This window comes from Heptranchias perlo, chromosome 6 (genome assembly GCF_035084215.1).
Source record: "Heptranchias perlo isolate sHepPer1 chromosome 6, sHepPer1.hap1, whole genome shotgun sequence".
In the NCBI taxonomy this organism is placed as follows: domain Eukaryota; kingdom Metazoa; phylum Chordata; class Chondrichthyes; order Hexanchiformes; family Hexanchidae; genus Heptranchias; species Heptranchias perlo.
Genome location: NC_090330.1, coordinates 3,273,788 through 3,287,266, shown reverse-complemented (window position 1 = coordinate 3,287,266; position 13,479 = coordinate 3,273,788). Strand labels below are relative to the sequence as shown.

The 13,479-nt window shown below is 50.5% G+C and overlaps 1 protein-coding gene across 2 annotated transcripts in view; it reads right to left on the bottom strand.

Annotated features, from left to right (window-relative positions):
* Positions 1–13,479, bottom strand: part of LOC137322682 (cGMP-dependent 3',5'-cyclic phosphodiesterase) — a 275,396-nt gene that overhangs the window by 29,849 nt on the left and 232,068 nt on the right. For both annotated transcript variants that reach the window (XM_067985615.1, XM_067985616.1), the window contains exons 19-22: positions 10,355–10,432; positions 8,988–9,110; positions 2,783–2,853; positions 1,399–1,521 (exon numbers count right to left, since the gene is read on the bottom strand). In XM_067985615.1, the coding sequence (XP_067841716.1) occupies positions 1,399–1,521; positions 2,783–2,853; positions 8,988–9,110; positions 10,355–10,432 (395 nt within the window). The remainder of the gene's footprint in view (positions 1–1,398; positions 1,522–2,782; positions 2,854–8,987; positions 9,111–10,354; positions 10,433–13,479) is intronic.

Here is a 13,479-nt window from a genome sequence, read left to right as displayed (position 1 = left end):
TTCCCTCTCGCCTCCACTTCCCCCTTCCCTCCTCTTCTCCTTACTCACCCACTCCCTCGCTCAGCCTCTCTTCCTCCTCTCTCCCTCAAGCCCCTCCCTCCTCTCTCCTTCCTCTCCACTCTTATTCCCCCCCCCACCTTTGTCCTTTCCTCCCCCTCCCTCCCTCCCCGATCTCCCTTTCTCCAACCTCAGTCCCTCTCTCCCCTCTTCCCACCTTTTGCCCCTCCTTCCTTTCCCTTCCTCCCCTTTCTCCTTCCCTCTCCCCTCCCCTGGCCTTCCACTCTCCTCTGCCTTCCCTGCCCCTCACTTCCTCTTCCATCCTCTCTCTCCCATGGAATTAGGTCACAGATCAGCGAGGGAGTCAAAGGGTATGGGGAAAGGGCGGGAAAGTGGAGTTGAGGTAAAAATCAGATCAGCCATGATCTCATTAAATGGCGGAGCAGGCTCGAGGGGCCGAATGGCCTAATCCTGCTCCTATCTCTTATGGTCTTATCTTATGGTCTTAGATCAGCCATGATCTCATTGAATGGCGGAACAGGCTCGAGGGGCTGAATGGCCCACTCCCGTTCCTATCAATGCAAATCCTTTCTTTATCTTTTAATATGAAGCCTCTTTCCTTTGATCAACCCTGATCTTCGACTTACAAGGCTGACTCTTGAGTTTACGACCAAGACGTTAGTTTCAGCCGAGGGTTTTGTTTTGGCATCAGCCGGAGAGTGGAGTTGAGATCAGAAATGCTGAGAAGGCACCTCACCTCTGAGAACAAATGGCTGCCTTGCCTGGTCAGGCTCCAATTCACGTTAACAGAATAGTGTTTGGCACAAGTGTTCAAACTAGGGGTTGCCAACTCTGGTTGGACGTATTCCTGGAGGTTTCATCACATGACCCCCTGCTCCAACCACCCTGCCCGGTTAATCCCCCTTCTCCCACCCCCTCTCTCTCCAACCACCCCACCCAGTTAATCCCCCTTCTCCCACTCCCTCTCTCTCCAACTGCCCCACCCAGTTAATCCCCCTTCTCCCACCCCCCCTCTCTCCAACCACCCCTCCCGGTTAATCCCCCTTCTCCCACCCCCCCTCTCTCCAACCACCCCTCCCGGTTAATCCCCCTTCTCCCACCCCCCCTCTCTCCAACCACCCCTCCCGGTTAATCCCCCTTCTCCCACCCCCCCTCTCTCCAACCACCCCTCCCGGTTAATCCCCCTTCTCCCACCCCCCCTCTCTCCAACCACCCCTCCCGGTTAATCCCCCTTCTCCCACACCCCCCCCCCTCTCTCCAACCACCCCTCCCGGTTAATCCCCCTTCTCCCACCCCCCCTCTCTCCAACCACCCCTCCCGGTTAACGCCCCTTCTCCCTCCCCCGTCCCCTTCCTTCCCCCCCCCCACCCCGATACTTACGACAGGTAATCCTGAAGTGCCAGGTTTTTGAACAGAAGGTAACAGAAGTGTGTGACGGAGAAAGCGTGCATCCAGTTGTGGTACGGCGGGTCCCTGTACCCTCGCCGCACCATCATGCAGAACCTGGCGAAACACAAGGAGACACCGGCCTCGGGGTAAAAAAAAATCATCTCGTCAAACAATCCTCACCTTCTTCGCACAAAGGGTAGCGGAGATCGGGAACTCTCTCCATCCCACCCACCCCCCCTTCCCAACCAACAAAAAGGCCGCAGAGGCTGGGGGTCAATGGGAGCTTTCAAGGCCGGTTTATGTTGGGTATCGGGGGATATGGAACCAAGGCTGGAATAATGGAGCTGAGGTGCACATCAGCCACGATCTGATTGAATGGCGGAGCGGGCTCGAGGGGGCTGAATAGTTCCCTCCTCTGTCCCGGGACGGGTGCCCTGTGCCGCACAGCGCTGGCACACGAGCTCTCGCACAGCACCAGGCAAACGCCGGGTGGGCACTCGAGGGGAGAGAAGGGGGGAGGGGAGCGGAGCCGCCCCTCCCTCCTTAGCCCTGTAGGGTGGGGCTGACGACCGTTCCCTCCCCCCCGCCGTGTTCCTGCTCTTGCACATCTGGCCAAGACTGAAAGGCCTGAGAGTTAGGCCCTGCCAGAGCCCGCAACACAGAACAGCTTTGCTGTTTCAGGGCAGAAGGCAGCCCCCCACCCCCCTCCCCTCCCCTCCCTCCCATCTCTGACTCAATTTATTGACAATTTAAAAGAATTTGCATTTCTATAGCGTCTTTTGCAACCTCAGGAAGTCTCAAAGTGCTTTACAGCCAATGAAGTACTTCCAAATCACCTCCAAATCACCTCCAAATAGGAGCAGGAGAAGGCCATTCGGCCCCTCGAGCCTGCTCCGCCATTCGTTCAGATCATGGCTGATCTTCAACCTCAACTCCACTTTCCCGTCCTATCCCCACATCCCTTGATTTTCTTAGAGTCCAAAAATCTATCCATCTCATCCTTGAATGTACTCAATGACTCAGCACCCACAGCCCTCCGGGGTAGAGAATCCCAAATATTCATGACCCTCTGAGTGAAGAAATTCCTCCTCATCTCAGTCCGAAATGTCCGACCCCTTATCCTGAGACTATGTCCCCTCGTTCAAGGGCGTCCTGACTTGGACGCAAATCGCCGTCCCTTCATCGTCGCTGGGTCAAAATCCGCCACCTTCTCAAGCAGCTTTTCCGGATTCGGCAACATCCCCGAGAACAAAAAGGCAGCCACAATAAGTGACCGTCGATGGTCACCACATTCTGAAACGGCCTCATCGAACCCAGAACTGGGGCTACCCCTCCCATCCCAAACATGGCGCGTAGCTCAGAGAGAGAAGCCTACCTTGTGAATGTCTTCATATCAATCTTGTAGCTGACAATGAAGCCCATGTCCTCAGCCATACTTAGTATAGCCTAGAATCAGGAGAAAAGGTCCAGGTTACATACTGCTAGTGTCACCAGGAGGAAACAGTTACTCTGCCTCAGGACTTTCAAAACCCATCTTTTATCTCCACTTGTGGGCGAGTCCGGAACAAGGGGTGGGGAGTGAGGGGGGGCATAAATATAAGCTAGCCACTAACAGATCAAATGAAGAACTTAGGAGGAATTTCTTTATCCAGAGAGTGGTGAGAATGTGGAACTCACTGCCACATGGAGTGGTTACAGCAGACAGCATCTGACACTCTTACAAACGTCTGAGATTGATGGGCAGGAAAAGACCAGCTGGTGCGTCTCCCCCCGTCTCCCACCCGTCTCCCTCCCCCCTTTCTCCCTGTCTCCCCCCATCTCCCTCCGTCTCCCTCCCCCCCTCTCCCTCCGTCTCCCCCCGTCTCCCTCCCCCCCTTCTCCCACCCGTCTCCCTCCCCCCTTTCTCCCTCTGTCTCCCCCCGTCTCCCTCCGTCTCCCTCCCCCCCTCTCCCTCCGTCTCCCTCCATCTCCCCCCGTCACCCTCCGTCTCCCCCCGTCACCCTCCGTCTCCCCCCCATCTCCCTCCGGCCCCCCGCAGTAATCTGCTGGGAGAGGAAAAAAACGGGATGCTTCGTTCAAGTACGAGGGATACAGGGGGAGCAGGATGGGGAGAGGTAATTAGAGTGGGAGGAGGCTTGTGTGGAGCATAAACACCGACACAAACCAGTTGGGCCAAATGGTTTTCCGTGCTGGAGAGTCTATGTTGGGCCTCAGCTATTTACAATCTATATTAATGACTTAGATGAAGGGACCGAGTGTAATGTATCCAAGTTTGCTGACGATACAAAGCTAGGTGGGAAAGTAAGCCGTGAGGAGGACACAAAGAATCTGTAAAAGGATATAGACAGGTTAAGTGAGTGGGCAAGAAGGTGACAGATGGAGTATAATGTGGGGAAATGTGAGGTTATTCACTTTGGTAGGAAGAATAGAAAAGCAGAATATTTTGTAAAACGTGAGAGACTAAGAAATGTTGGTATTCAGAGAGATTTGGGTGTCCTTGTACACAAATCACAGGAAGTTAACATACAGGTACAGCAAACAATTAGGAAGGCAAATGGAATGTTAGCCTTTATTGCAAGGGGTTTGGAGTATGAGAGAAAGGAGGTCTTGCTGCAATTATACAGGACTCTGGTGAGACCACACCTGGAGTACTGTGTACAGTTTTGGTCTCCTTACCTGAGGAAGGATATACTTGCCTTAGAGGGGATGCAATGAAGGTTCGCTAGATTGATTCCTGGGATGAGAGGGTTGTCCTATGAGGAGAGATTGAGTAGAATGGGCCTATACTCTCTGGAGTTTAGAAGAATGAGAGGTGATCTCATTGAAATGTATAAAATTCTTAGAGGGCTTGACAGGGGAGATGCTGAGAGGCTGTTTCCCCCGGCTGGAGAGTCTAGAACTCGGGGTCATAGTCTCAGGATAAGAGGTCGGCCATTTAGGAAAAATTTCTTCACTCGGAGGGTTGTGAATCTTTGGAATTCTCTACCCCAGAGGGCTGTGGATGCTCAGTTGTTGAGTATATTCAAGGCTGAGATGAATGGATATTTTGGACACGAAGGGAATCAAGGGATGGAACAGGAAAGTGGAGTTGAGATCAAAGATCAGCCATGATCTTATTGAATGGCGCAGCAGGCTCGAGGGGCCGTGTGGCCTACTCCTGCTCCTATTTCTTACATTCCTTATGTGGACCCAATTCCAAAATGTCCGCCCACCGTTTCAGTCGTGTGAGGGTCTCGTCTCCAAACTGTGTGTGGTGCCTGGTCAGACTGCACACTGACTAATCTGTGCTCAGTTCTGGGCACCAAGGCATATGGGAAACACCTGATGCAGGGAAAGGCATCAGAGGATCAGTGTCAGAGGGACCGAGCCATGAGAAGGATCTAGAAACGCTCAGGCTCTTCAACAGTGAAAGAAAGCGAATGAGATAGGACCTTATAGAACAAAAGGACTTGCATTTCTATCGTGCCTTTCACAACCTCAGGACGTCCCAAAGCACTTTACAGCCAATGAAGTACTTTTTGAAGTGTAGTCACTGTTGTACTGTAGGAAACATGGCAGCCAATGTGCGCACAGCAAGATCCCACGAACAGCAATGTGATAATGACCAGATAATCTGCATTAATGATGTTGGTTGAGGGATAAATATTGGCCCAGGACACCAGAGGAGAACTCCCCTGCTCTTCTTCAAAATAGTGGCCACCGAAGAGAGCAGGACAGGGCCTCAGTTTAACAACTCATACTGAAAGTCGGCACCTCCGACAGTGCAGCACTCCCTCAGTACTGCACTGGGAGTGTCAGCCTGGATTTTGTGCTCAAAGTCTCTCGAGTTGGGGCTCGAACCCATAGACTTTCTAACTCAGAGGCGAGAGTGCTACCCACAGAGCCACGGCTGATACCAACGATTGTGACCATGTATCAGGTACCCTGGAATGGACCAGGTTAACCCGGACCTGTGTCTCAGGTTAAACCACTGACACAGGGACAAACTGGGGAAAAGGCGACTTCAGGACTGATGTCAGGAAACAGCTCGTCACAGAGCGATCAATACCCGGATTGGACTCTGGGTTGGGGATTGGGCAAAAAAAAAACACGAGTCATACAAGAGGCGACTGGATATGGTGATGGGGGGAGTGCAGTGTTCTGTGGAAGGGTGCGTTAGATGGGCTGAATGGCCTCCTTTATCCGTTACCGCTCGTTGCGATTTTTAAATCGGAGCACCCGGATGCTTTGGTTGGTCAATTTGGAACTGAGCCGCAGGTCCAGGCCAGGAAGATGCAAGGATCCGTCTCAGGGTTTGTGCTGTTAGCTGATCGCATCTGGGGCACCAACGATAGGTCTCAGTGCCTCTGGGCAACGGAGGGGTAAATCCCCACTGGGAAATGTGAATGGACGTAGGGTGATTACAGAACTGTGGTGCCTCCCCTTGTTCAATAGTCTGCCGACACTCACTGGGCTCACATATGAGGAACGGCTGTGCGGGTCAGGCGCTGGAGCATGTGCGGTGCCCCCGGAAACTTCCCCCAACAAGGATTCGGCGCCTTCAGGAGAGGGGGGAGGAGGGGGAGGAGATGGTAAGTGGAGGGGAGAGAAACATAAACAAAACGTGGGGTGGATCAATCATAAAACGTGGAGTGGATCAATTACAAAACGTGGGGTGGATCATTCATAAAACGCGGAGTGGATCAATTACAAAACGTGGGGTGGATCATTCATAAAACGCGGAGTGGATCAATTACAAAACGTGAAGTGGATCAATTACAAAACGTGGAGTGGATCAATTACAAAACGTGGAGTGGATCAATTACAAAACATAGAGTGGATCAATTACAAAGAATGGAGTGGATCAATTACAAAACATGGAGTAGATCAATTACAAAACACGAGTGGGTCAATTATAAAACGTGGAGTGGATCAATTACAAAATGTGGAGTGGGTCAATTATAAAACGTGGAGTGGATCAATTACAAAATGTGGAGTGGATCAATTACAAAACGTGGAGTGGATCAATTACAAAGAATGGAGTGGATCAATTACAAAACGCGGAGTGGGTCAATTACAAAACTTGGAGTGGATCAATTACAAAACGTGGAGTGGATCAATTACAAAGTGTGGAGTGGATCAATTACAAAATGTGGAGTGGATCAATTCTAAAACGTGAAGTGGATCAATTACAAAACGTGGAATGGATCAATTACAAAACATGGAGTAGATCTGTGCAAAGCTTCCAGTAGATCTATTGTAAAACATGCAGATCTAGTGCAAAACATGGAGTGGATCTATTGTGAAATATGGAATGAATCTATTGTAAATAATGCAGTAGATCTATGGCAAATCATGAATTGGATCTATTGCAAAACATCGAGTTACATCGGGTCGACAGCACAGAAACAGGCCAGTCAGCTCAACAAGTCCATGCCGGTGCTTATGCTCCACACGAGCCTCCTAGAATTATAGGATCATAGAATGATTACAGCACAGAAGGAGGCCATTCAACCCATCGAGCCCGTGCCGGCTCTTTGTAAGAGCTATCCAGTTAGTCCCATTCCCCTGCTCTTTCTCACCCTTCCTCATCTCACCCTATCAGCATATCCTTCTATTCCTCATGTGTTTATCTAGCTTCCCCTTAAATGTATCTACACTATTCGCCTCAACTACTCCATGTGGGAGTGAGTTCCACATTCTCACCACTCTCTGGGTAAAGAAGTTTCTCCTGAATTCCCTATTGGATTTATTAGCGACTATCTTATATTTATGGCCCCTAGTTCTGGTCTCCCCCACAAGTGGAAACATTTTCTCTACGTCTACCCTATCAAACCCTTTCATAATCTTGAAGACCTCGATCAGGTCACCCCTCAGCCTTCTCTTTTCTAGAGGAAAGAGCCCCAGCCTGTTCAGTCTTTCCTGATCGGTAGAACCTCTCAGTTCTGGTATCATCCTAGTAAATCTGGAGTTGATTTATTGCAGAACATGGAGTGGATTTCTCCTACATTGTCCTTGCCACCCTCCTCTCCTTCTTGCTCCAACTCATTTACCTGTATCCTGTCCCACACTACGTTCCCCGTGTCTATCATCCTCGTAATCGCTGATCCACACCGGCTCCCTGTCGCCCAATGAACTGGATTTAAATTCTTTGTCGTAGTCTTAAAATCCCTCCATGGCCTCAGGCCATCCTACTCCTTAATCTCCCCTCCTGCACCCTTCACTCCTCTGACTCGTGCTCTTATTTCCCCCTCCCCCCCACTCCTTTGTCAAACCATTTACGAGGATGCTACCGGGACTTGATGGTTTGACTTATAGGGAGAGGTTGGATAGACTGAGACTTTTTTCCCTGGAGAGTAGGAGGTTTAGGGGTGATCTTATAGAAGTCTATAAAATAATGAGGGGCATAGATAAGGTAGATAGTCAAAATCTTTTCCCAAAGGCAGGGGAGTCTATAACGAGGGGGCATAGATTTAAGGTGAGAGGGGAGAGATACAAAAGGGTCCAGAGGGGCAATTTTTTCACTCAAAGGGTGGTGAGTGTCTGGAACGAGCTACCAGAGGCAGTAGTAGAGGCGGGTACAATTTTGTCTTTTAAAAAGTATTTGGACAGTTACAAGGGTAAGATGGGTATAGAGGGATATGGGCCAAGTGCAGGCAATTGGGACTAGCTTAGTGGTATAAACTGGGCGACATGGACATGTTGGGCCGAAGGGCCTGTTTCCATGTTGTAAACTTCTATGATTCTATGATTCTATGATTCATTTATTAAAGAGCCTTCAATCTTCTTGCTCTTGTAACCCCTCTGCTTCCCTCACCACCTTTAAAAGCCTTCTTAAAATGCATCTCTTCAACTGAGCTCCTCCTACCTCTCCCACTACGGCGGAATATCCGTTCCTCGTTTTATTTTTAACTCTGTGGGGATCATTGTGATGTATTTCTACTTTAAAGATGCTTTATAAATTGGGGTTGCCAACTCTGGTTGGACAAATTCCAGCAGGTTTCGTGATATAACCACCCAACTCTAACCGCCCCGCCCCCACGCTCCCGCCATTGGTCGCCCAACAAGTCCATCCTCGCCACGTCATTGGGCGTCAAACGTTCCTTCTTTCTCATCTTCAAATTTTTTTTTCTGCCCTTATGATTTTTCTCCTGGGTTTTGCTCGCAGCAATGTCCAGGTAGATCAATCTATCATTCCTGAAGCATCTGGGTCAATCCTGGAAGAATTGGCAACACTAACACCAGAGCAAGTTGGTGCTGTGGGTTTACCGCATGGCACTAAATGGGTCTTTCACAAAAACCGGGAGTGGATCTCCATAAAAGGAGGAACAGATCTGTAGCAAAAACAAGGGATGGATCTATCACTAAGTAATCCAATCAATGCTTCTATCACGAAGACGAAATGGATCGGTTACAAGGCATGGAATAAATCAGTCACAAGGCTTTGGACGGGCCTAACACGGAAAACATGGAGCGGATTTACAGACAGGATCACAGAGCTGGATTTAAAGCAGAACAAGCCATTTTCATTGGAGGTGAATTTGGGTTAAGTATTGAGCAAGGAGAGGGTTTAGGCTATGAGAATGAGGGCTAGGACCTACCATGGTTGTGCTATCTTCTGGTACAGAGCGCGGGGTGAAATTGAATTTGGCAAAATCTGGATGAATCTCATCAATTGGTTGTATTCCATACTTCAACAGTTTCATCACCTCCTCATTCGTTACCTGGAATGAATATAAGAGCCTTTAGCAACAGGAAGAACCCATTAGGCCAACAAGACTATCCTCTTTTCGAATCCACTTACCTGGCCGACTCACCATGTCCAAGAGCAACCCATTCTGGTCGGCCTCCCATCTTCCACCCTCCATAAACTTGAACTCATCCAAACATCTGCTGCCTGTATCCTAACTCGCACCAAGTCCCGTTCACCCATCACCCCCTGTGCTCGCTGACCCACATTGGCTCCCAGTCCGGCAATGCTTCGAATTTAAAATTCTCATCCTTGCGATCAAATCCCCCCCATGGCCTCGCCCCCCCTCCCTATCTCTGTAACCACCTCCAGCCCTACAACCCTTCGAGATCTCTGCGCCCCTCCAATTTTGGCCTCTTGCACATCCCCAAATCCTTCGCCCCACCATTGGCGGCCGTGCCTTCAGCCGTCCAGGCCCTAAGCTCTGGAATTCCTTCCCTAAACCTCTCCACCTCTCCACCTCTCTCTCCTCCTTTGAGACTCTCCATAAAACCCATCTCTTTGACCAAACTTTTGGTCACCTGTTCTAATATCTCCTTGTGTGCCTCGGTGTCAAATTATGTCCAATTAACGCTCCTGTGAAGCGCCTTGGGGCGTATTACTACATTAAAGGCGCTATATAAATGAAGGTTGTTGTCTATACCATCATGCATCTTCTCTCATAATCCTGGTGATAAAGTTTTCTCTGGCTTCCCTTCTTCCCCTGAACTTCCTTGTTCTCTTAACCTGCGTCCCATGGGATTTGACCCCTTCAACGTGGTTAACAATTTGCCCAGATTAGCATCCATTCCTAATCTCCAAAACCTCAATTAAGTGACATCAAAGTCCCCTCTTTCCCAAACCAAATGAGCCCCAACTCCCTGAACCTTTCTTCAGAACTTGAAAATTCCTGATTCTTGGAATCAGATGGCGCACAGCAAGGTCCCACAAACAGCAATGAGATAATCACCAGGTAATCCGTTTTTTTTTTAAAAAGTGAGGTTGGTTGAGGGATAAATATTGGCCCAGGACACAGGGGAGAACTCCCCCCTGCTCTTCTTCGAAATAGTGGCCGTGGGATGTTTTACGTCCACCTGAGAGGGCAGACGGGGCCTCGGTTTTAACGCCACATCTGAAAGGCAGCGCGGCACTCCCTCAGCACGAACACACTGGGAGCGTAGGCCTGGGTTATGGGCTTTGAAGCTAAAACCGTCGAGAAATCCAGAGAGGTCCCCTCACCTTCATGTGGTACATCATCATCTCGTTGGCCAGGTGACTCCGGTACTGGGCTTCGTGCACCTTCTTATACAGCAACGACTGGTCGGAGGAAAAGAAAAGTCAGGAGAATCAACGTCACAACCGTTAATGCCAACGAAATGCAATTAAATCTTCGCAATTTACTCCCTCTCTTATCCTACACCCCCCGCATTGATTATCTCGCTGGCCGTTGTGGTTTCAGCAAAGTTCGCGAGTCCAACCCGAACCCCTCCCCTTCCGATGGCTCTGTGTGGAAATATCAAATCATAGAATGATACAGCACACGAGGAGGCCTTTCGGCCCATCGTGCCTGTGCCGGCCCTTTGTAAGAGCTTTCCGGTTAGTCCCACTCCCCCCAGCTCTTTTCCCCCGAGCCATCCAATATTCTTTTTTTCCTTTTCAAGTACACACCCAGTTCCATTTTGAAATGTAGGATTGCTAGTGCTGACACAGGTGAGATCGGTTAACTCAGCACGAGGCCTCTCTGGATCACCTGGTACTGAGGCCAGTGGGTCAGGGAGGTCCCCGGGTTCCCACTGCCAGCCTGTGCCGAGTTGGTGGAGCAACAATTGGCCACAGGCTACACTTTAGGTGCCGGGGCTTCTATCTGGTGACTCCTTTTTTTATTCGTTCACGGGATGTGGGCGTCGCTGGCGAGGCCGGCATTTATCGCCCATCCCTAATTGCCCTTGAGAAGGTGGTGGTGAGCCGCCTTCTTGATCCGCTGCAGTCCGTGTGGTGAAGGTTCTCCCCCAGTGCTGTTAGGAAGGGAGTTCCAGGATTTTGACCCAGCGACGGTGAAGGAACGGCGATATATTTCCAAGTCGGGATGGTGTGTGACTTGGAGGGGAACGTGCAGGTGGTGTTGTTCCCATGTACCTGCTGCCCTTGTCCTTCTAGGTGGTAGAGGTCGCGGGTTTGGGAGGTGCTGTCGAAGAAGCCTTGGCGAGTTGCTGCAGTGCATCCTGTGGATGGTACACACTGCAGCCACTGTGTGCCAGTGGTGAAGGGAGTGAATGTTTAGGGTGGTGGATGGGGTGCCAATCAAGCGGGCTGCTTTGTCCTGGATGGTGTCGAGCTTCTTGAGTGTTGTTGGAGCTGCACTCATCCAGGCAAGTGGAGAGTATTCCATCACACTCCTGACTTGTGCCTTGTAGATGGTGGAAAGGCTTTGGGGAGTCAGGAGGTGAGTCACTCACCACAGAATACCCAGCCTCTGACCTGCTCTTGTAGCCACAGTATTTCTATGGCTGGTCCAGTTAAGTTTCTGGTCAATGGTGACCCCCAGGATGTTGATGGTGGGGGATTCGGTGATGGTAATGCCGTTGAATGCCAAGGGGAGGTGGTTAGACTCTCTCTTGTTGGAGATGGTCATTGCCTGGCACTTGTCTGGCACGAATGTTACTTGCCACTTATCAGCCCAAGCCTGGATGTTGTCCAGGTCTTGCTGCATGCGGGCTCGGACTGCTTCATTATTTGAGGGGTTATGAATGGAACTGAACACTGTGCAGTCATCAGCGAACATCACCATTTCTGACCTTATGATGGAGGGAAGGTCATTGATGAAGCAGCTGAAGATGGTTGGGCCTAGGACACTGCCCTGAGGAACTCCTGCAGCAATGCCCTGGGGCTGAGATGATTGGCCTCCAACAACCACTACCATCTTCCTTTGTACCAGGTATGACTGCAGCCATTGGAGAGTTTTCCCCCTGATTCCCATTGACTTCAATTTTACTAAGGCTCCTTGGTGCCACACTCGGTCAAATGCTGCCTTGATGTCAAGGGCTGTCACTCTCACCTCACCTCTGGAATTCAGCTCTTTTGTCCAAATTTGGACCAAGGCTGTAATGAGGTCTGGAGCCGAGTGGTCCTGGCGGAACCCAAACTGAGCATCGGAGAGCAGGTTATTGGTGAGTAAGTGCTGCTTGATAGCACTGTCGACGACACCTTCCATCACTTTGCTGATGATCGAGAGTAGACTGACGGGGCGGTAATTGACCGGATTGGATTTGTCCTGCTTTTTGTGGACAGGACATACCTGGGCAATTTTCCACATTGTCGGGTAGATGCCAGTGTTGTAGCTGCACTGGAACAGTTTGGCTGGAGTCGCAGATAGTTCTGGAGCACAAGTCTTCAGCACTACAGCCGGGATGTTGTCGGGGCCCATAGCCTTTGTTGTATCCAGTGCACTCAGCCGTTTCTTGATATCACGTGGAGTGAATCGAATTGGCTGAAGACTGGCTTCCGTGATGGTGGGGATATCGGGAGGAGGCTGAGATGGATCATCCACTCGGCACTTCTGGCTGAAGATGGTTGCAAACGCTTCAGCCTTGTCTTTTGCACTCACGTGCTGGACTCTGCCATCATTGAGGATGGGGATGAGTGCAGAGCCTCCTCCTCTCGTTCGTTGTTTAATTGTCCACCACCATTCACGACTGGGTGTGGCAGGACTGCAGAGCTTTGATCTGATCCGTTGGTTGTGGAACTGCTTAGCTCTGTCTATAGCATGTTGCTCCTGCCCAGTTGCTCCTCTGTGGACACCAGGTGAGGGGCACAGCTACGATGTCCACCATGTTGAAGTACCAAGCATCCTCTTGGCTCGCACATGAAAACTGGGCACCTAAGTGAGATGTCCAGGGGCCTACTGGGACCCTACCAGTGCATGGGACAAGAAGAGAATAGATCGATATTGAGGAGGAGGAAGAGGAGAAGAGTTAATGGCCATCGCAAGTACCTCAAATGTAAGGGAATTCTTGTATTATCAGACTGGTGCTGTGGTCCCCTCTGTACCCTATAGATCACGGGCAAGATAGGCTGTGTCTTTGTCAGATTATCTTTTCTGTTCATCAGGGCAAAGGTGGCAGCACGAGGTAATGGCATTCTGTTCCAAAATCAGGTACCCTGTGCCAGCATCAACCTATCGAGCCCATCCCTCCAATAACCCAGCCCGACGTCACACTCACCCAGCCCGACGTCACACTCACCCAGCCCGACGTCACATTCACCCAGCCCGACGTCACACTCACCCAGCCCGACGTCACACTCACCCAGCCTGACGTCACACTCACCCAGCCTGACGTCACACTCACCCAGCCCGACGTCACACT